The sequence below is a fragment of the Bombus affinis genome, chromosome 15 (assembly GCF_024516045.1).
Source record: "Bombus affinis isolate iyBomAffi1 chromosome 15, iyBomAffi1.2, whole genome shotgun sequence".
NCBI lineage: Eukaryota > Metazoa > Arthropoda > Insecta > Hymenoptera > Apidae > Bombus > Bombus affinis.
The window spans coordinates 9,792,535-9,812,215 of NC_066358.1; the positions used below are offsets into that span (position 1 = coordinate 9,792,535).

Here is a 19,681-nt window from a genome sequence, read left to right on the forward strand (position 1 = left end):
TCGGATAGCACTGTCGACGAGTAGATATAATCGCAATTTGATTTGCGCCTGGTTTATCCGAAATGTCGGAAATAAACGTTGCGTTACAGCTTCTGTGCGTCTGCTTTTGTGTGAGATTTATCAGATATTTTTAATTAACAAAGTTCAATCGCAAAGAGATCCATCGAGACGGCGGAATAAGGAGCTTTTTCGTCAGATTCAATTTACGATTTAAGGAAAGCGTTTAAATAAAAAAAAAAATTAAATTTGAAACAAAGATCTCGAACATTGCAAATGGTGTTGGTTCTCGTTAACATATGGAGCACGTATCAGTGAAGTTTCGCGCACGGATAAATGTCGAAATTATTCAAAATTTCATCTTTCATCAAACTGCGTTACAAATATAAAAGACGAACGTTTAAAAAACCACAAAAAAAGAGAGATTCGTTTTCACTTTGGTTCGAATCTGGACGGTTGGAGATTATGAATGAACAGAGGGGCAGGTGGCCAACATAGTTCTTGGTATACGTTCCTTCCTGCTTCTAAACACATGTGGTCGTCGAAAATATTGCGCTTACAGGACGTAGACCCCATGCCGAGCCATTCACGCGTGCACTTTATTTGCACTCGGCGCATTATGAATGTATAGTCTGCGCGTGTTTCGAATCGTCTTTTCCCTTTCCCGTCACGCTGTGACTTTTTTTCCCCGTAAACATGTGCCCGACACCTGCTACACTCCGCTCATCAGCACGTTTTTGCGCGACGTCTTGGCTGGATTCGCGAACGATCTCTCAAACTGCTTCTTGGAACTTTCTCTTGTCGATCAAAATTACACGCTAGCTCGATTAATTAATCGAATTATCTTACGCGTTCCTGTTCGTTCGGCCGTGCAACAAAATTCCCTAACAATTCATAAATCGATCGCTTTCTTTCTAATTTCTAACAAGAATCGTGGCGAGTATTACATTCTATGATTTACGATTATTATATTCCGCAAAATCTATTAATCTCAATCCTCCGGATAACCTGTCCGACCCGCTACGTTTCTCAGAATGCCGCTGATTGAAATATTAAAGCCGTATCTAAGAAGCCAATTATAAGACTGATCGATGTTTCCTCTTCTTTCAGGATTACCTGCAAGGTTGCCTGGAGCAAATCGAGGAGATGGTATCTGAAGCAGTGGGTGCCGACGGTACCGGCGGGAACGGCCATCAGGTGACCGGATCGTCTCTTTCGGGCACGTCGCAGAGGCCTCTGGGGGACGAGATAACCAGCCAGGAGAAGATCCTGGAACACGAGAAGGCGGGCACGCCGACCGATGTGAGGGACGTCCATTTTTGAGAGACGCCGCTGAGGGAAACTCTGGCCAGGGTGACTCTCTGCTGAGCCTAGAGGCCGAGGAGCAAGCGATGCCCGACAGCGACGACGACAACGACAACGATGCTGAGGGACCCACGGCCACGAAGAGAATCAAGAAGGACGAGGCAAAGTTCGAGCTAAAGAACGCGCGAGAAAATTCTTGAAACGCAAAGAGTATACAACGCACAGGCACGTGCGAAAGAGACATAGATATATAAAATACGTTGTGTTTGCTCGACCGAATCGTCGTTTGGTTTCCCTTCGTCACCACTGTGAACAGAATCGTCTTCGAAAGAAGAGAGACAGATCTCGAAACGTGTTCGATATTTTAGTGCTCTGTACGGATTCTGTAGATTCATCGCGAAGATTCGTAAACCCAAATGGGACGTCAAGGAACTAGGGACATTTCTTTTTCTTTTTTAAACAGCCACTTCCCTTCAAACGCATGTTCGATTATTCGCCGATTATTGAGCGATTTGCGAGCGAAGGAAGACTATTTTTCGTGGGCTCGACTGGTGGAGAGAGCACGTGATCGATGGAAAAACACGAAACACAAGAGTTTTAGTCGACCCATCTAGATAAAGCTATCGGATATTCGTTATAGTTTCTACTCGGAGATCGAGCAACGATCAATGCCGAGGCGTTGTCCCAAAACGAATCGTAATTCCGCGTGCACAATTTATATATATATATATATATATACATGAAAAATATATATATATGTATGCATGTGTGTGTGTGCGCGCGTGTGTGTATGTATGTGTGTATACATATATGCGTATGTATATGCAGAGGGCCGGATAGCGAGCGCGAGGGTCCAAGGTCTCGATGGGCCCCCTTTGTTATTTAGTTGTACGCGTTTTTATTCGCGAATATTCGTGTGCATCCGATCGTTCAAGGCATCGGAATTGGTTTTGTTCTCATTTCATTGACAGAGACTGCGTGTCGTCTCGTATCATGATCTACAATTTTCTGAGACTTTTTTCTTTTATTATTATAATACTTTTTTATTTTATTTTTTTCTTTTGGGATGGAACGCCCTCTATCGGCGTTACAGCAGGGAAAGTAGATCGATCGAAGATGCGTAACTTAAAAAAGTCTGAACCGTTTTTTATACTTCCGTTCGAGGCAATGATTCGATAATTTAGCACTTTGAAAGTTAGATTTCCTTTTACAGAGAGATGTTCGTTGGTGCAAGGAAAGGAAACAAGAAAGACTAAATCGTTTGACGAGGAATATAAGTCGAATGTGAAATATTTGAGCGTTGTTTATTTAAGGATCGAATGTTATACAAAATAGAAAGAATCGCGAGACACGAGCATGCACTCCGTTCTCGCTTCGTTGTCTCTCCATCCCCCCCCTCCCCGCCCGAAACATTCACGTAATTATCATGCAATGTTCTCTCTGCATACGATATTAAAACGTTCGGTAACTTTCACGATAATGTCAGCTTTCGTTCGGATTCGCTTCGCGTTAATTCGAAGCTGAAAAAGAAGAAAAGAAACTGATCAGCGAAAGGTTAATAACAGATCGATGAATATCGGAGAAAAAGAAGGAACAAAAGTAAACTGCGTATAATTTAAAATTCAACGGTTAAATCTTGTTAAAAGAAGAAAGAGATAAATGTATGGTTAAAAGAGGGACACTGAGATTACTCGAACGTAAGAAATAAAAGGAATAAAAAGAATAAAACGTATGATTCTAGTAGCATCTTCGAGAGAGACCGAAAAGTAGCGAGAGATATGAAACGCTTCAACGATAATTTCGATGATGGTCGAAGGAGAACAGAGACCAAAAGTAGAATTAGAAAAGAAGAGACCGGATGGCGTGCCGTTGAGGGAAGGCTATGCAATACGCTTTGTGCATCTATTTCGCAATAGAATTGTACACTTAACTTTTAGTAGCCGGACGACGAAGCTACCGCGCCAATTTCGTATATCGTTTAGAAAATTAGAGAAAACCATTAAATAAAAAACAACAAAATGCGGATCGATTCTTTTCTATAATAGGGCTAGAAAGAGGAGAAAGGAAAAGTAAAAGAGGGGAGAGAAAAGAAATACGGGAAACAAGGAATAAAAAGTTCATATAGTCAAATCCAGTCATGTAGTGTTTTGTACATAGGTATACATACGAGAAAAGTTATATATATATGTACACATTATATATACACGAGGTGTGTGCTTGCGCGCGAGTGAAGAGAGATAGTATGATACGAGCAAAAGGTGGAGTATGAAGAAAAAGAAAACGTTGATCGCGCGTGCGAGTTTATTACAGCGAGATGTCGAATGGAATAGGGAAGCGTTTTAGATTAGTAGATAGAAAAAGGAAAATATAGTTCCCTTTTGTTTTTTTTTTTTTGTATTTACGTTTACAATAATTGTTAATCCAAATGTGTTTTCCTTCCGGGAGTCGCGGCACGACCCGTCGCTTATTCCACTCGGTTCCTAAGATCGGTTGTGCCACGCCCGATGTGCATTTGTGAACGCTCGATGATGCGCGGTATGTGGATGTGTGGGTTATACGTGCGTGTACATGCGTGTGTGTCGAATTTTTCGTAAGCAAAAAAGAAGAAAAAAAAAGAAAAAAATGGGGAAGAAAAGCTTCAACGGTGTAACCAGAGGGTTTCGAAATTCCAAAAAAGATTTATAAATAACTTTTTACCGTCGAATCTGCTTGCATATGCATTTCAGATTACATCTTTTTAACTCCTTTTGATATATTAATATGTAAATACATATTATTATGCATATCATAAAGCTGATTTACGATGGCTTTCTGTAGTATGTATCGTATAACTATCACGCGCGATGCTATTCGATCTATTAAAGAAAACATCGCAGAAATGACAAAATAGCGAATTAGTATGCAATTTCTACTGTCTGTGCACCAGACAGGCTAAAATAATTTCTGCGAAAAAGCTGATCCTTGAGTTTCTTTATTTTTAAAGAACTTGATAAAAGGATGACTTTGATGATTAAACCGAGTCGATCTAACTTTGCATGCTCGAAACCAGCACTCTGCATTTGGCTATTCTTCTCCCAAAACCGCGATTGTAAATATGTAGGAAAGCTATACGAGGCGTACTATTAAAAGTTAACACAGTAGTCCGTGTAAGATAGAGTGTCGAATAACGTGGCAGTGCGATAGAATCGAGGAACGAAAGAGAAATTGGACGAGCAGTTTAAATACGAGTAGAATCGGACGTTTAAACGTTGTCTAATAATTGAACTATTTTGGTGCTGTGATTTTTATTCTGTGGGTTTGCTAGAAGTGCATGGAACCGCTGAATATGAGATTTTATAGAAATTTCATTTATATATTATAGCGAATGTGTTTTTCGTGTTCGTTCGAGAAACAGGCATTTGGAAGAAAGATTCAAAGTACAAAATCAGAAGATGTAACACGTCTCAATTACTAATTAGGACAAGGTAGTCTAAATAAGAATTTGAATACTCGAAAACAATGAAATTTGATATCCGTGTATTTTATAAAGTCATCGATTGTGATTCGAAATGCGTAAAATTCTTAAAATTAGAACGATTAAAGGGAAATTTTCGAATTTAGGTCTTTGTACATAAATCACCCCTTTCCAAATTTGTAACTCCAAACCACAAAAAAAAAAAAGGAACAAAAGAAAGAAAAAGAAATACCAAAAAGAAAGATTCTCATCGCACAGATCCACAGCACCAGAAGTGTTGAACCTCAACTACTATCGTTCATCCAACGTATTTAACGTTATTATACACATAAACTCCCTTTTAGATGACAAAATATAAACGTTTAATCAATCTATCCTCGTTAATCTACGCTGTATGTACGTATAATTAGATTGCCAAGTAGTTGAAGCAGAATATTATCCGACGCAAAACCAAAACGATAAAAATAGAGAAATAATATAAATCCCAATCTCTAATGTCATGAAAATGAAAACAACACAAACGACAGTAGTTGAGGCTAGCGTCCAATGTTCATCGAAAAAGAAACAAAAAGGAAATAGTAAAATGATGAATAATCCACGAACCCATTAGTACTTAAAATGCGTCGAGTAGAATAAAGGAGAGAAAAAGAGGGGAAGACCATCGAGTTCGGGGAACGCGAGTTCCTCTTCTTCCTTCGAACTTGAAAAATGAACGAAACGAACCTACGCTACGAAGAGAATTAAAAGAAGAACTCGCTAAGACGAGAGCAGGACGGGAAGAGGTACACGCGTTTCGTCCGCCCTCAATGAAAATCAATCTGCGCATTCCGACTAAGAAGTAAGAAAACGATAAGAAAAAGAAACAGAAAAGAAGAAAATGGCAGAAATAGCCCAGTGCCACAGAACGAAACCTAGTTAGTAACATACTCTTCAAGTAACCAAATCCTAGTACAACGTAGAGAGAGATCGAATAATATAAAAGAGAAGAAAGAAAGAAAAAGCAAATGATATGCAGTCTGGTGTACGCATGGCTGACCTTTTTCATACTTGTACTACTAGCGTACGATAATGCGTTCTCTGTGCACGCACCTACATATATACATGTATCTGTATATATATCGTATACTATATATCGTATATATACAAATAAATGTATATACGTATATGTACATATATATTTGTATATTTTAAACACGTATCATTGTGTACCTTGGAAGAATGGGATCACTGTCGAGAGACGGGGGAGGGACGCATCGGAGCTACATCGGGCAATTATAAACCGAAAATGACGGTGCCTTGATGCAGGGTCCCAGATTTTCTTGTACGTTCGATCGAAATTCGAGATTTGAAGAAATTCTTCTTCAAAGTTTGCCTCTTTTTTCGCCAATCGTCCATTCGAAATTTATTATATTATATTAGCTAGAAGTTCTTCGAGGAAATTGATAAATTTCGAAGGAATTCCGAAGGAAAAATAAGAACATTATCTTATTTATATCCGTTTGTTAGAAACGTATAGAATCGTATTTAATTGTGGAATTTATCGTGGTGGTTCTTTTATGGACCTTTATTATTAATTGATCTTTATCAATAGACCTTTATCGGTAGTATATTGGCTATATGCGTAGGATATTACATATGTTTACATAGTTGTCTTCTAATTTGTCTTTTATTTCCTTTTTCGATTTGGGATCCGCGAAAATAGATATTAGCATCGATTTTAAACAATCTTTTGTGCAGAAACTTTCTGTTTCGTTTTAAAGGTCCCTGCATGTGTACGTGGAATTTAGATCGATTTATTAAAGTTCTTATAATATCGAATTTATTTACGTTAATTTTTCGAGATTCGTGTCTCTTGGTGTTTTACTATTATTTTTTTTTTTTTTTTTTATATATATAAATCTGTATCGACATTTATTTGCTTCATTTACACAATATTCTTCGTTATTTTGTTACATAATAACACTATGTATCGTGTAATTACGAATGGACGAATCGTAAAAAAAGGCAAATTATTAACAGTATAGATATAAGCATGTATAAAAATACATAGTAAAATAATTTCCAAAAGCGAAGAAGAAAAACCGACATGATGATAAAGTAGTTGCACTTGTCGTAAAATAGAACTGTTCGGAGATCTGTGATCCTAGGTTGCGAGCCTGTTCCTAAATCGCGTCTCGTTCCAGTCGAACAAGCCCGTTATTCCGCCCCTGTTTTAGCTTAGTAAGAACACGACGAGCTTGCGACACTCTTTTCCTTCTTTAATATCACCGAACGAAAAATAATCTAGCGCCACAGAAATTCTTTAATTTTTTTCCTTCTTCCACGAATAATCGTGGAATACGCGAGAATTCGATTATGTTCTTTTCTTTTTTTCCTTCGTTCGATGCGAGTACAGAGTTTCGCTTCATTCAACGTCACGTGATTACGCTTCCTCTCAGCAATCCTAATCTTAGCCGCGCTCCGCGAATATCAATAGACATATTTGAAACTCGTACCAAGAAGAGAAGCTCAATTTTCCTCTGTAATGAGGATTCACTGCCAGGTTCGACGGACGAAAATAATAGCGCACGCGCTCAATGACGAACTCGCATCGATCACTATACGTACTATTACATATGTTGTTTTCTCATTTCGTAGATTTCGTCAGTTGTTTTCCCCGATTTTTTCGTTCGCAGTAAAGCAACGCAATAGACATACCACTGATATACCTCAGACACCGCATACACCGCTCGAAACAGCATGTGTAGTTTTTTTTTTTTTTTTTTTTTTTAAATCTCACTCACGGCGAAAGAGTGTGCAGAAGAGTGAAAACAAAGAGTTATGAAAAATCAAGATGGATGTAACAATCGCACTTATGCGTTACTTTTTAAACCTAGCACGTAAAAATATGATTTTTAATCGATAGATGCGCGATTGGTTGTACCAGGCGAAAGTGAAAGCTTCGGTACGATAAACTTTGTACATATCCCACAGTGCGTAGTGTGACGCACACTCGAATGGAAAATAAAGTATTAATATTTTATACAGTCGTAAGACATGTCTTATTTATTGCTCGCTTCTTACTATCTTTACATCGTGATAAAAAGATATTCTTTGGACGTTTCAGCACAGTTTTTACCAAGTAATAAACGAAAATATTCTAAAAATATACATTGTTTTAGAGTTGACGAATTCAAATTTTTAATTTAACTCTATCATTCCATCATAAGAGCGCTAGTATCGTACGATTTAAAATAGTTATATTTCCTAGTTGCGATATTATGTTACTGCTTAAATAGTTAGTTGAAAAGAAAAGTTAATAAACAATTCATTAACGAATTTTGCTGGGAATTTGAAGAATAATAAAGCATAGAAGTTGAATAAACTTTATAAATCACCGATGATAAACAAAAACACAGTGTCTAAATGCATTTGTTTTCATTCATCGCTGTTTTCTTCAATTCATTGCGGAATGCATTTCGCGTACAATTACCCAGACCTGTAACATAAACACTGTTACGTGCAAAGATCGTAAACAAAGATGTAAACGATATTGGTAACATGTGACACTTATCCTCGTCCGTGCATTGATATTGGACAATCAAGTTGGTACATGGTTATCGACAAATTTTATTGGTGGGCTAGTATCGGGCCATATTATTTACAAAACGAGCCCCTCTAACTGCGTCAGCAGTTCTTTATATAAGTGGAATCAGCTGTTGTCTATTCAGTATTTCAAGATTATTCGGTAAATGAACTCGTGATAATAAAGTGACATTAGTTAAAACTACTGCAGAAAAGGAAATCGATATCAGCAGTTTTTACTGAAAGCAGTTGTTAAGAAACAAATCAAGAATGACACGAAATGTTATAAAATATTATCACAGTGTGAAATATTATCAAAGGTTTCTCCTTTTATCAAGGTAAACTGTGGAACGTTAAGTTGTAATTAAAAAATTATCCTTCTAGTTTCTTTCGTAGTCTTAATTGTACCATTTTGTTATTTATATAACATGACGCACATGCGCTTATGTTTGTGCTTTAATGTATAAAGTTAAATTAATAATAGTTACATTTGTCCAATGAGTTTGCTTCGCGAAAATTCGTCATCGTTATCATTTAAGCAATTACTAAATCATTTTGCATGTCTTGTAGTATGTACGACTTACAAAAGTTAATTATTTTTACCATTTTATGAACAATCATACGTAACATGAAAACATGTTGATTAATTACTTATTTATAATTATACTTACTTATTTTATTTATTAATTATTTATATCATTAATTTGCTCTCGTGACAAATATATAAATGTTTAGTTCTTTGTACTTACAGACAGTTGACAGATAGTGCTACGGATAAAGGCTATAGTGGAAGTGTTAATAAAAATAAATTATTAAATCGTTTAAATACTTTGTGGAAAATGAAGATGTCGATGCAGAATCACTCGAAGCTTTTATCGCAATTGAAAGATTATTTAAACAAAGCTGGTTATGATAAAAATTTACAAATTATCTTCTCCAAATATTGGTTAGATTTTCTACAAAGAGTAACATATTCACAAATAAATACTTTGAAGAAGTTGTCAGCACTTGAATTTTCAAAACATATGAATGATAATAAAGACTTAGGTACAAAACAAGGCTACAATAGTAAAATAGAAAAAGAAAAGGTAATATTGAATGCTCCAAAAGAAGAGACATTAACTACCAGCCTTGTTCAATGTAAAAAGGTAAATAATATATTTTGGATAATATGCGACATACTCAAAGATCTAATTTTCCTTATATTCAACAATTCTTTTAGCAAATTCATGAAGATAATGTACATGAGAGTAAACCTCAAAACAAAGCAGTATCAGAAATTATTTCTGAGTTTCTTGGTGCATTGATATCTAATTCTGTACAAAGTAAAACAGCCAGATTGGTTGTACCACCAAAGTGGAAAGTAAATATTCATAAAAATATACCAAAACACAGTATTGCATCTAGAACAAGTCATGTCTTGAATACTATAATAACTGCTGAATCAACTGCTTCACGTTGGAGAAGGATCGAAGATTTATTAGCACACGTTGATCAATATCCAGAAGCTAGACATTATGCGATTAAAGGAGGGGCGATAAGAGTATTGCTTAAAACTAGACAAAAGGTTAAAGATGAACAAACAAAAGGTATACAATGATTTAAAGACATTATCTTGTTAACTGTATGAGGAAGAGTGTTCTGAATGCTTTTAAACTTCACAGCATCTATTAGAGAAGCGCTAGCAGTATTGGGTTATACCGAACCATTGCCTGGCAGAGGTATTAGAATTCTTTCCATTGATGGTGGGGGTGTGCGTGGAGTATTAGTTATAGAAATGTTAAAAAAACTTGAGCAATTGACAGGCAAGAAAACTCATGAACTGTTCGATTACATATGTGGTGTGAGTACAGGAGCTATTCTTGCTGCTGCTTTAGGTATGTATATAGTATGCTTGTTTGATTACAATAATCATCAACATTTATTTTTTAAATTTAATATTATTTACCATTTGTCATTTTACATTTAGTTTACTAATAATATTTTCTACAGGTGGACATAAACGAAAATCATTGTTTCAAATATCTGAATTATACAAGGAACTAAGTACTAAAGTGTTTACTCAAAGTGCAATAAAAGGTACGAGTAATTTGGTATGGAGCCATGGATATTATGATACAGCGCTCTGGGAAAAATTACTGCAAGAGAATATAGGAGACAAAGTTCTTATAAAAACAGTTCATGATCCTGCTGCTCCAAAAGTATGTGTGTTATTTCTTACTTATAAACAAAATATTGCATTATTTTATTGAGAATTGTTGAAAGTAAAAAATCTTCCATCTATGATACAGTAGCTATTCTTTTTTAGTTTTCAGCTATATCTGCTGTTGTAAACCAAGAACGTGTAATGGCCTATGTATTTAGAAATTATACTTTACCTCATAGGGTCGAAAGTTTATATCTAGGATCTCATAAACATAAATTGTGGGAAGCTATTAGAGCATCTGCAGCAGCGCCTAGTTATTTTGAAGAATTTAAATGTGGTGGATACCTTCATCAGGATGGAGGTACATATCAATGTATTTCATAATCATTGAATATTTCAAACCTAACCCAAACCCTAACCCTAACCATATAAAACAAGACTGACATTGAAGTGTTCAAATACTCTAATTTTATGCAGGTATACTGGTAAACAATCCATGTGCAGTTGCATTACATGAAGCTAAAGAATTATGGCCAAATAATCCAATTCATTGTGTGGTTTCATTCGGAACTGGTCGCACGCCAAATCAAATTTATGACAACAGCAAAACGACAGAAATAGCGATTTCAAGTTGGAAAGACAAGTTTTATAAAATTTTGGATAGCGCGACAGATACCGAAGGTATTAATTTGCATAATAACTTCTGAAATATTTATTTCACTATTTGTATTGAACATATACTTAAACGTCAATAACAATATAACCATGTAGCTGTGCATATTATGTTGAACGATCTGCTGCCTGAAGACGTTTACTTCCGTTTCAATCCATATTTAACGGAGATGTTGTCGATGGTAGAAATACGTCCTGAGAAAATCAATCAACTAGAACAAGATGCAAGAATGTATATACGTAGAAATGAAGAAAAGTTTCAAAAAGCTGCTGAAGTTTTATTACAGAAGAGAAAACTCCAACAAAAAATCATGGATTGGATTACATTACAAAGAAAAGTTTCAGGTCTATGAATTATTTTATCTCATAATTTATTCAAGCATTTCATAACTTATAAAAATATGTACATGTTACATAAATACTAAGTACGAATTTTGTATTAATCAGACTTACAGACTTGCAGCGTATCTATATTTTATGAGAAAAGTTTGTTTGAAACAAACCAGTAACTAGATATGTGATGTAATTATTATTGATCTTAACATTTATTTAAAGCGTTAGTATGGCGAAACAAATATATTACATTTATTTATGTTTGTTTTTGTAAATATTATATTGAAAATAATTTTGTGTAAAAAGTAACGATTTATTTAACATATCAATGAACATGTACATACTTGTGACCTCTTAGGCGTATGCACATATATTCACATGCATCAATAAAAGATGGTCGTTAAATGACAAAGTACAAAGCATCATAAATAAATATATAATATTTATTTTAATAGGATTGTTTACTATTGTACTTAGTGTAACTATATATAAATACACCAGTGACTTTTTTATTTTAATATTGTCTTTCATAAATGATAACATTATTTTAATATTTAGTATACATATATTTTTGCATACGTGCGCTTGTTTAGAGAATTGAGGCATTAAATAACTCATGAAATAACAAAGTGATATATAATATAAAATGTTATTAACCGCTCTGTCGCTAGTCCTAATGTTAGTCTGTGTTTTTTCTCATAAGTAGTGAATATATTAATATGAAAATATATTTGTATAAAATAGAAAATGATCATGCGTATAAAATGTTCTATAGTGTTTAAATGTTACTTGTTTCAAAGAACACTTTAAAGTATTACAATTCTGCTTTAACTAAACCATTGTCAACTTCATTAAAAAAATATTATGTATTGTAAAGATATTAAAATAACTAAATGTATTTAATATTATTACGTTTCTTACTTACCGTTCTTAAAGACCATATGTTATTAAATCGAACTTTAAAGAAAGAAGGAAAAGAAATAGCGCAGAAGAAATATGTATATTTGGCGCTAGTGTCGTTCTCATACTACGAGTCTGTCTCTTTTCACTTTAAACTTCCGCTTTCGAGCACGCGTGGAAGAACTCCCGTAGGTTTGTTATAAATTTATTATATCTAAATCATCTTCTATGTAAATGACATAACTATGTTATTATATTATTTTTTACAATTAAGTAAAAATACTTTGTATTAATTTCTCATAATCTTTTTTCCCAATTCATGACAAAATATAATCCTATTTTCAAAGAAACTCTTAACCTCAAAAGTTGTTTATGATATTTTATGTTATAACTGATTAAAGCTATTATTTTTATAGATTGATTAACAGAGAAAAATGGCAAAGTCCAAGAATCATACCAATCATAATCAAAGTAAGTATAAATAATTATGAAGCATGAAAAGTGAAATTCATTTATTTTAAAATGTAATATACGAAACGTAACATTACTTGGTTCTTTCTGGTTTGTAGATCGTAAAGCTCATCGTAATGGTATCAAAAAGCCAAAACGTTACAGGCATGAATCTACGCTTGGTGTAAGATTTAAATTTATTAAATAATAATAATAGTTTTTTTCTTTTTTAATCATAAACAGAATCTCTAATTGCTTGCTATGTTATCAAGAAAATTCTCTTGTGATTTTAAGATTTGTTTTATCGGTAACATCGTTTATATTAATCAAAATATGACTTCATGAGATTTGACATTTTTTTAGATGGATTTGAAATTCTTGAGAAACCAACGCTTTGCGAAGAAGCACAATTTAAAACCCAAAGAACAATTGAAGAGGGCAGAGAAACGTAAGGCTCTTCGTGAAGCTAAAAAATAACTTTCCTGTATATATATGATTTTATTGTAATAAAAATATTTAAAAACTATCAAACATATTTTATAATTCCCTGACTCGTAACTAATATACAGATTGATCTAGCAAATGAATATCTGCCTTATTTATTGTTGTATGAAAAAACTTGTCAGTAATCAAAAGAAAGTTACAGTTTTTTAAGGGCTACATGCTATTTAGCAGGATCTGTAATATTAAGAAACTGGGAAGTTTAATACATCAATCAGTAACGAAAAATTACACTATTGAAAGTAGGTTGAGTATCCGTGTCTATATGATTATCGATGTCTAAATAGACACATCGTGAAAAACGAGTGTTCTTAAATTTATTTTAATACCTTTAAATTCATCAGTATAATTAGAGTCATATAATTATTTAAGTAGTTATACAAATTTACGAAATTTTCTCAAATAAATGATTTTAAGAAAGTATGGGAAATTTACTTAAATTTTTTCTCCTAAATTCTAGATAGTTGCGTGCGTCATTTAAAGCTTAAAGAACACAGCGATTCCATCAGTCAACCTTCCAAGCTCTTCAATTAATACATTCCATTAATAATAAGTTCCCCACTGTTTTTTTATATAACTCAAGCGAGCATTATACTCATAGAGATTACACCTTTTTGAAAATGTCCATTTGAATTTAACCTTTTACATTCCAAGATTTTTTGCTACTGTTCTTTTTTTTTCGGATTTGCACTTTGAATTTGTTTCATATTTTCTAGAATTTAATTAAGTTTATCTATAAGTATGTTAATTTCTCATTTCGTATTAGAAGTTAGAAGTATTTGGGCGTTTAATAGAAGAAATCAGAAACATATTTGTTGTGTCAATAAGCATTGTGCATTTGTAATAAATATATGTAAGTTTATTTATATAAAGTAATAAATTTTGATATTTTGAACGAACAATTATGCGATCTTTTAATATTCAAATTTATACTTAAGTGAAGTAGTACGAATCCAATATGGCGACTGATAATATTCCCGATGATCGTGAAATAGGCCATAAAGAAACATTCAAACCACAAATAATTTTATTATTCAGTGGTAAAAGAAAATCTGGGAAAGATTATATTACAAATGCTTTGCACGAAAGGTGATTAGCTTCTAATCATAATAAAATAACTGAGGGCAATATGATTGTGATGATAATAATAATATGTTAATTTAACATGTTGTATGATCTATTGGTTAATAGAATTGGACGTGATAAGAGTGAAATTATAAGACTGTCTGGACCAATTAAGTTTCACTGGGCTAAATCTCTTGATCTGGATATCGATCAGCTTTTAGGAGATGGAAAATACAAAGAAAATTATCGCCTTGAAATGGCGAAATGGGGAGAAAACATCAGGAACAAAGATTATGGCTATTTTTGTCGTGCAGCTCTAGAGATGTATAACGGTACGAAATGATTTTATATTAAAACTTAATATTTTATATAATATCATATACCAATTTGTTTTAGCATATAGCAAACCTATATGGATAGTAAGTGATACAAGAAGAAAAACTGATATACAATGGTTTATGGAAAATTTTAAAAATATATGTAAAATAATTCGCATTGAATCAGATGATTCAATTAGAAACAAACGTGGCTGGATGTTTATTCCAGGTAGATAACAGAAATTAATTGTTGAATGAAACAATGGAAGTTTGATTATGATTATATTTACATGTACTTACATTATTAATTATAAAATATACATTACAGGTATTGATGACTCAGAAACTGAATGTAATTTGGATGATGTAGATATATGGGATTTGAAAGTGATAAATAATAATGAGAGCATAGAATATATATTAGAGCAAATATTAAAACTAATTAATTAGTGAACCATATCACAAATGTATAAATTAACATTATGTACACACGCATACACACACACACATACATATATATGTATGTATGTATATACACTTGTAAAAAATGAATCTTTTTAAGTGATTTATAAAAAATAAAAGAGCAATACAAATTAATTTTATTCTTAAACGAGTTTGAAAATTAAATTGTAATTAAATAAATGTTGTTACGAATGGATATTCGAAATATTATTTATCATTAGACTTGCTAAATATTATATATTTGATTCTCAAATTTTGCGGATCACGTTCGTGTAATTTTGTAAACATGTTTTTATACGACTGTGGTATACAAGTGCTCAGAAAGAAGGTTAGATGGCATTATAGAGCGAATCAATTGAAAAAGAGAATGGAATGTCATAAAGTATAATTGAACTCGATTGGGGTAGTTTATGTTAACGTTTGAAGTGTGATTATATACGATGACTGTGTGTGTACTTTGCAATTACAAAGTTTTATTATAAAAGAGAATATTGAAATTTCCTTTTGTATGATTAATTCCTGAAATGGTGGATCATTCAGTACCATCCGACATACTCGACGATTTAAGCAGGTTAATTTTTACACTTAATTCACAAAAAACATTTTTTCATACCATTATTTAATTCCGTTCACATTGTTTCATCCTGTATTGAAAGTATTTTGGGATTTTGATATTTTCAGTCGATTTATTATCAACGTACCTGAAGAAGAGAGGAAAGATTTAGTTCGAATATGTTTTCAAATCGAACTAGCTCATTGGTTTTATTTGGATTTTTATTGTACAGATGAAAATCCAAAGTTGAGACCATGTAGCATGAGAGAATTTGCCACGCACATTTTTTTTCATATACCGTTTCTAAAACCTCATGTAGCTAACATAGATAGTATTCTTGAACAATGGCGTGATTATAAACAAAATGTTCCAACCTTTGGAGCGATTGTATTGAACGAAGATTTAACTAAAGTGTTACTTGTTCAAAGTTATTGGGCAAAAAGTAGTTGGAGTTTTCCTAAAGGCAAAGTTAATGAGGATGAAGATCCATCTCGTTGTGCTGTTCGAGAAGTTTTGGAAGAAACTGGTTTTGATATTTCAAATTTAATAGATGAAAATGAATACATTGAATCGGTAATAAATGAGCAATTGGTAAGATTGTACATAATATGCGGTGTACAAAAAGATACGAAATTTCAACCAAAAACAAGGAAAGAAATAAAAAATGTAGAATGGTTCTCTCTCGCTGATTTACCTAATAACAAGAAAGACATGACCCCAAAAGTAAAAACAGGAGTTGGTCCAAATGCATTTTTCATGGTTATACCTTTTGTAAGGTAATAAATTATTTCGAAAGCCTAAAAGATAAAAGTTATTTTGACATGATGTATACATTATTATCTATTATCCTTTATATCATGATGTCATGTCCTTGTTCATATATACAATATTGTTAAAAAAGCAATTAGTTTAGATGTTAGAAAAGAATAAAAAGTATAATGAAGATGTGCTTCAAAACTTCTATTTTGTTATTATAATTTTCAAATAGGAGAATGAGACGTTGGATACAAGAGAAACATTTACGTGAGAAAAATGCAAATACTATACGAAGACACAGACACAAATCTCTGGGTGATGTTGACACTGTTCCAAAGAATAAACGGCAATTACTTCCTCATTCTGTTCAGGTAATTGAACTATCTGTTGCTTAATCGCCTATTTCTGTTAATGTCTTTGAAAATAATTTTAATGTAACTGTAAATTATTTCTAGAACGATATCCCGAGCTTCAAAGATGTTAAAAACTTTCGACAATGTAATACTTCACCAGCAAGGAATCGACGTAGCATACATGATTGTAAAAACGTTATGCCCAAAGCAGCGATCAAACGTAATCTATTCGGGGATCAGAATGAAGATGAAACGTCAGCCATACTCGCCAAACAATTAACCGATAGTCCACAAAATCAACAATCATATTCATTTTTAATGGATCCAGCTATCCAGTCTGTAAAATGCAACGAATTTAGTTACAAAGCTCAAGCTAAAGTTCTAACTATGGAACCGAAAGGTTTGGTGCTTAATATTGTAATTGGCGCTAGTTGTAAGCTTAAAAGATTGTGTAATATAATGAAGAATTTTATTGATTTACAGATCAAATATCCAGAGAATTTCGGAATGCAGAATTTCCCGATGGAAATTTGAAATCTTTATTATTTGGCAAAGCAGCAATTAAATTGCAAGCAGATTTAAAAACTATACCTTCTCCGTTTGTGCTAATGAACAACAGTGCATCGCGTTTCTTCCCAATAGATCACGTGAAAGCCCAAAACCATTCTATGGAATATTATTCAATGACTTGGGCAAACTTTAAATTTGACAAACAAGCAATACTTGATTGTTTATAAAATTATTTTAAAATGGTTTTAGAAGACATAGTCATACTCAGCAGGGTTATATCGCGATGGTTGTACATTTTTTGTGCATACATTTTTAGAATATTTATATAAGTTTAAATGATGATAGAGTGTACAAAGATTTATAATTAAATATGATTTTAAACATTTGTTTGAGATCACAAATGTTTCTCAGCATATTAGTTTTGGTGTTCAAACGATTTCGTCAGATATTATAACAGAGTACAAGGTATATACATCACTAGTTTTTAATTATTAGATATTTAAGTACTTTTTTGTTATTATATTTGTTTGTTATTATATATCCAACCTACTACTATAATGAAATGCAACAGAATATTAAATAAAAGTACGATAAAAATACGCTTAGATATGTGATGAAATCAACGAAATAATATACATATACATGTGTTTACTTTCACTTGATAGGTACTTATTTTTTATGTAAGAAAATATCTTGTATATTTCGCTTTAATTTAAATGAGTAAATTATGAAATGATCTCTGAAAGATCAACAGAGGGTATTTAATTTCTTTTATTTTATAACTAGATTGTTTCACCATAGTTGAGTATTTATATGTACATGTGTTGAACGCATGTTTAATAAGAGATATATCTAAATCAAACTTAAAAGCTATTCTTATATAAATAAAATAAAATCTACGTTTAAAACGGATATATATTTATCATACTTTTTTCAAAGATATAAAAAAGGCTAAAAGAAATATCATAATAGGGATAACAAAATACATCGTTTTTTTCATAAGGACAGTGCTTGTACCTTCTATACTTCTTATAATCTCATTATTTAATGCAAACACCGTTTTACTTTCTTCAATAAGTTTATTTTTTGTATCTTCGTCCAACGTTTCTGCGATATTGTTCATAGTATCGCGCATATTACGTTTAAGTTCATAAATATTACTGTTTCCAAAATCTGTAATATTATTAACAATCGTTCGAGATCCTTTAAATGGCCAAATTTTTTGCATAACTTGTCTTTTTTTGCGCAAAATTATCCCACCACTTAGAAGACCCATGTACAGATGATAAATGTATGCAATCAGTAAAATAGGTTCCGTATTTTCGATTTCTTTTAAATGGTTCAAATATTTAGTAACACTATCCCTGGAAAAGGTATTAAATATACATCAAATTTTAAATCCAGGGTCTATCGATTTTGTAAATGATTCACGAATCTCTTTAAATATTTTCAGCGACCGATAGTAAATTAATTACATATTAACCTTTTTTGAAAGTACGTATGTACGTAGAAATATAAATATAGTATAAAAGAATTTACCTAGGACTGTAATTTTTTGTCCATTCTTTCCCCAAATAAAATTCAAGATCATGTTCAAACGCCTCGGTACGACGAAGTTCGTCCTGTAAAAGTGATCCTACTTCTGTATGTTTGCACCTGATCGTAGCAAGTTCCAAATATCGAAAAATTTCATAGAAAACCAAAAGACCATCAGCCCATACAGAATCTTCAAGAAAACCTATTTAAAATCAATGATATTTGTCATTTTTAATTTGATATCATTTGATTTTAAGTTTTATGTAATCTATCATTAGTTTATTGCACAATGATCTTAGAATAAATATTCATTGCATTGCTTAATAGAATTCATATAGGATTTATTGTTACATTATATTATATGTCAAATATGAACATTAAATTAAAGAAAATATAAAAATTTAGATAGATGTTATATCGAAATATGTCATTTCTATTAACCTATATGAAAAAATGAAAATTTAAATTTCACTGATACGTTAATTAAAAAGATTGTGCTTTACCAAACGCTAATTTTGCATTTACTAATGCGTCACTAATTGAATGAATTTCTCTAGTGGCTTTCTGCATTTTTTTACAAAATGTCTCTTCATCTTTGCTTGTCATTTTCGTGAGATCTATATGATTTTGTCACGGTACAGGAAAATGGATACAAATCTATCGTGCGGTTTTATTCTTAATTCGTTCGTATTTAAGACGCTGTACAATTATAATATTATTAAATAATTAAAAACACTATTTCACGTCTAACATTTATACAACACACGAGCAGTTCGACTGGTGAACAATCATATGATTGCACTAGCT

The 19,681-nt window shown here is 32.5% G+C and overlaps 5 protein-coding genes across 7 annotated transcripts in view; 4 read left to right on the forward strand and 1 right to left on the reverse strand.

The window, feature by feature from the left end:
• Positions 1-7,789, forward strand: part of LOC126925153 (G1/S-specific cyclin-D2) — a 140,227-nt gene extending 132,438 nt beyond the window's left edge. The window contains exon 8 of the mRNA XM_050740465.1: positions 1,108-7,789. Within this exon, the coding sequence (XP_050596422.1) occupies positions 1,108-1,320 (213 nt within the window). The 3' untranslated portion in view covers positions 1,321-7,789. The remainder of the gene's footprint in view (positions 1-1,107) is intronic.
• A 438-nt stretch (positions 7,790-8,227) lies between these two features.
• LOC126925129 (calcium-independent phospholipase A2-gamma-like) lies at positions 8,228-13,279 on the forward strand. 3 transcript variants are annotated; one of them, XM_050740404.1, is made up of 11 exons: positions 8,228-8,658; positions 9,072-9,468; positions 9,543-9,909; positions 9,985-10,197; positions 10,313-10,521; positions 10,629-10,827; positions 10,944-11,147; positions 11,238-11,483; positions 12,788-12,842; positions 12,941-13,005; positions 13,185-13,279. In XM_050740404.1, the coding sequence occupies exons 1-9, from the start codon at positions 8,591-8,593 to the stop codon at positions 12,790-12,792; spliced, it is 1,908 nt and encodes a 635-aa protein (XP_050596361.1). In that variant the 5' UTR covers positions 8,228-8,590; the 3' UTR covers positions 12,793-12,842; positions 12,941-13,005; positions 13,185-13,279. The 3 variants fall into 3 exon arrangements, with proteins under 3 accessions (XP_050596361.1, XP_050596360.1, XP_050596362.1); XM_050740403.1 differs by lacking the exons at positions 12,788-12,842; positions 12,941-13,005; positions 13,185-13,279 and having other exon boundaries at positions 11,238-11,491; XM_050740405.1 differs by lacking the exons at positions 8,228-8,658; positions 12,788-12,842; positions 12,941-13,005; positions 13,185-13,279 and adding an exon at positions 8,728-8,889 and having other exon boundaries at positions 11,238-11,491.
• A 738-nt stretch (positions 13,280-14,017) lies between these two features.
• LOC126925165 (phosphomevalonate kinase) lies at positions 14,018-15,362 on the forward strand. Its single transcript, XM_050740481.1, has 5 exons — positions 14,018-14,175; positions 14,261-14,411; positions 14,514-14,719; positions 14,784-14,933; positions 15,033-15,362. Exons 2-5 carry the CDS (start codon positions 14,281-14,283, stop codon positions 15,152-15,154), a joined length of 609 nt encoding a protein of 202 aa, XP_050596438.1. The 5' UTR covers positions 14,018-14,175; positions 14,261-14,280; the 3' UTR covers positions 15,155-15,362.
• Positions 15,363-15,508: 146 nt separating this feature from the next.
• LOC126925142 (m7GpppN-mRNA hydrolase) lies at positions 15,509-17,937 on the forward strand. The gene is made up of 5 exons (XM_050740441.1): positions 15,509-15,737; positions 15,848-16,495; positions 16,708-16,846; positions 16,931-17,228; positions 17,312-17,937. The coding sequence occupies exons 1-5, from the start codon at positions 15,691-15,693 to the stop codon at positions 17,563-17,565; spliced, it is 1,386 nt and encodes a 461-aa protein (XP_050596398.1). The 5' UTR covers positions 15,509-15,690; the 3' UTR covers positions 17,566-17,937.
• Positions 17,938-18,235: 298 nt separating this feature from the next.
• LOC126925157 (uncharacterized) lies at positions 18,236-19,665 on the reverse strand. Its single transcript, XM_050740469.1, has 3 exons — positions 19,378-19,665; positions 18,878-19,076; positions 18,236-18,702 (listed from the first exon to the last, which is right to left on the reverse strand). Exons 1-3 carry the CDS (start codon positions 19,478-19,480, stop codon positions 18,261-18,263), a joined length of 744 nt encoding a protein of 247 aa, XP_050596426.1. The 5' UTR covers positions 19,481-19,665; the 3' UTR covers positions 18,236-18,260.
• Between the last annotated feature and the right edge of the window lie 16 nt (positions 19,666-19,681).

Bases quoted from the DNA above. Each gene is read 5' to 3' on its own strand.
- LOC126925142 (XM_050740441.1), top strand. From the start codon at position 15,691: ATGGTGGATCATTCAGTACCATCCGACATACTCGACGATTTAAGCAG. The intron at 15,738-15,847 runs GTTAATTTTTAC...TGATATTTTCAG, and splicing joins ATACTCGACGATTTAAGCAG to TCGATTTATTATCAACGTAC. The intron at 16,847-16,930 runs GTAATTGAACTA...AATTATTTCTAG, and splicing joins TACTTCCTCATTCTGTTCAG to AACGATATCCCGAGCTTCAA.
- LOC126925129 (XM_050740403.1), top strand. From the start codon at position 8,591: ATGACACGAAATGTTATAAAATATTATCACAGTGTGAAATATTATCAA. The intron at 9,469-9,542 runs GTAAATAATATA...CAATTCTTTTAG, and splicing joins GCCTTGTTCAATGTAAAAAG to CAAATTCATGAAGATAATGT. The intron at 10,198-10,312 runs GTATGTATATAG...TATTTTCTACAG, and splicing joins TATTCTTGCTGCTGCTTTAG to GTGGACATAAACGAAAATCA.
- LOC126925157 (XM_050740469.1), bottom strand. From the start codon at position 19,480: ATGACAAGCAAAGATGAAGAGACATTTTGTAAAAAAATGCAGAAAGCC. The intron at 19,077-19,377 runs GTAAAGCACAAT...GATTTTAAATAG, and splicing joins AAATGCAAAATTAGCGTTTG to GTTTTCTTGAAGATTCTGTA. The intron at 18,703-18,877 runs GTAAATTCTTTT...TACCTTTTCCAG, and splicing joins ACAAAAAATTACAGTCCTAG to GGATAGTGTTACTAAATATT.
- LOC126925165 (XM_050740481.1), top strand. From the start codon at position 14,281: ATGGCGACTGATAATATTCCCGATGATCGTGAAATAGGCCATAAAGAA. The intron at 14,412-14,513 runs GTGATTAGCTTC...ATTGGTTAATAG, and splicing joins ACAAATGCTTTGCACGAAAG to AATTGGACGTGATAAGAGTG. The intron at 14,720-14,783 runs GTACGAAATGAT...AATTTGTTTTAG, and splicing joins AGCTCTAGAGATGTATAACG to CATATAGCAAACCTATATGG.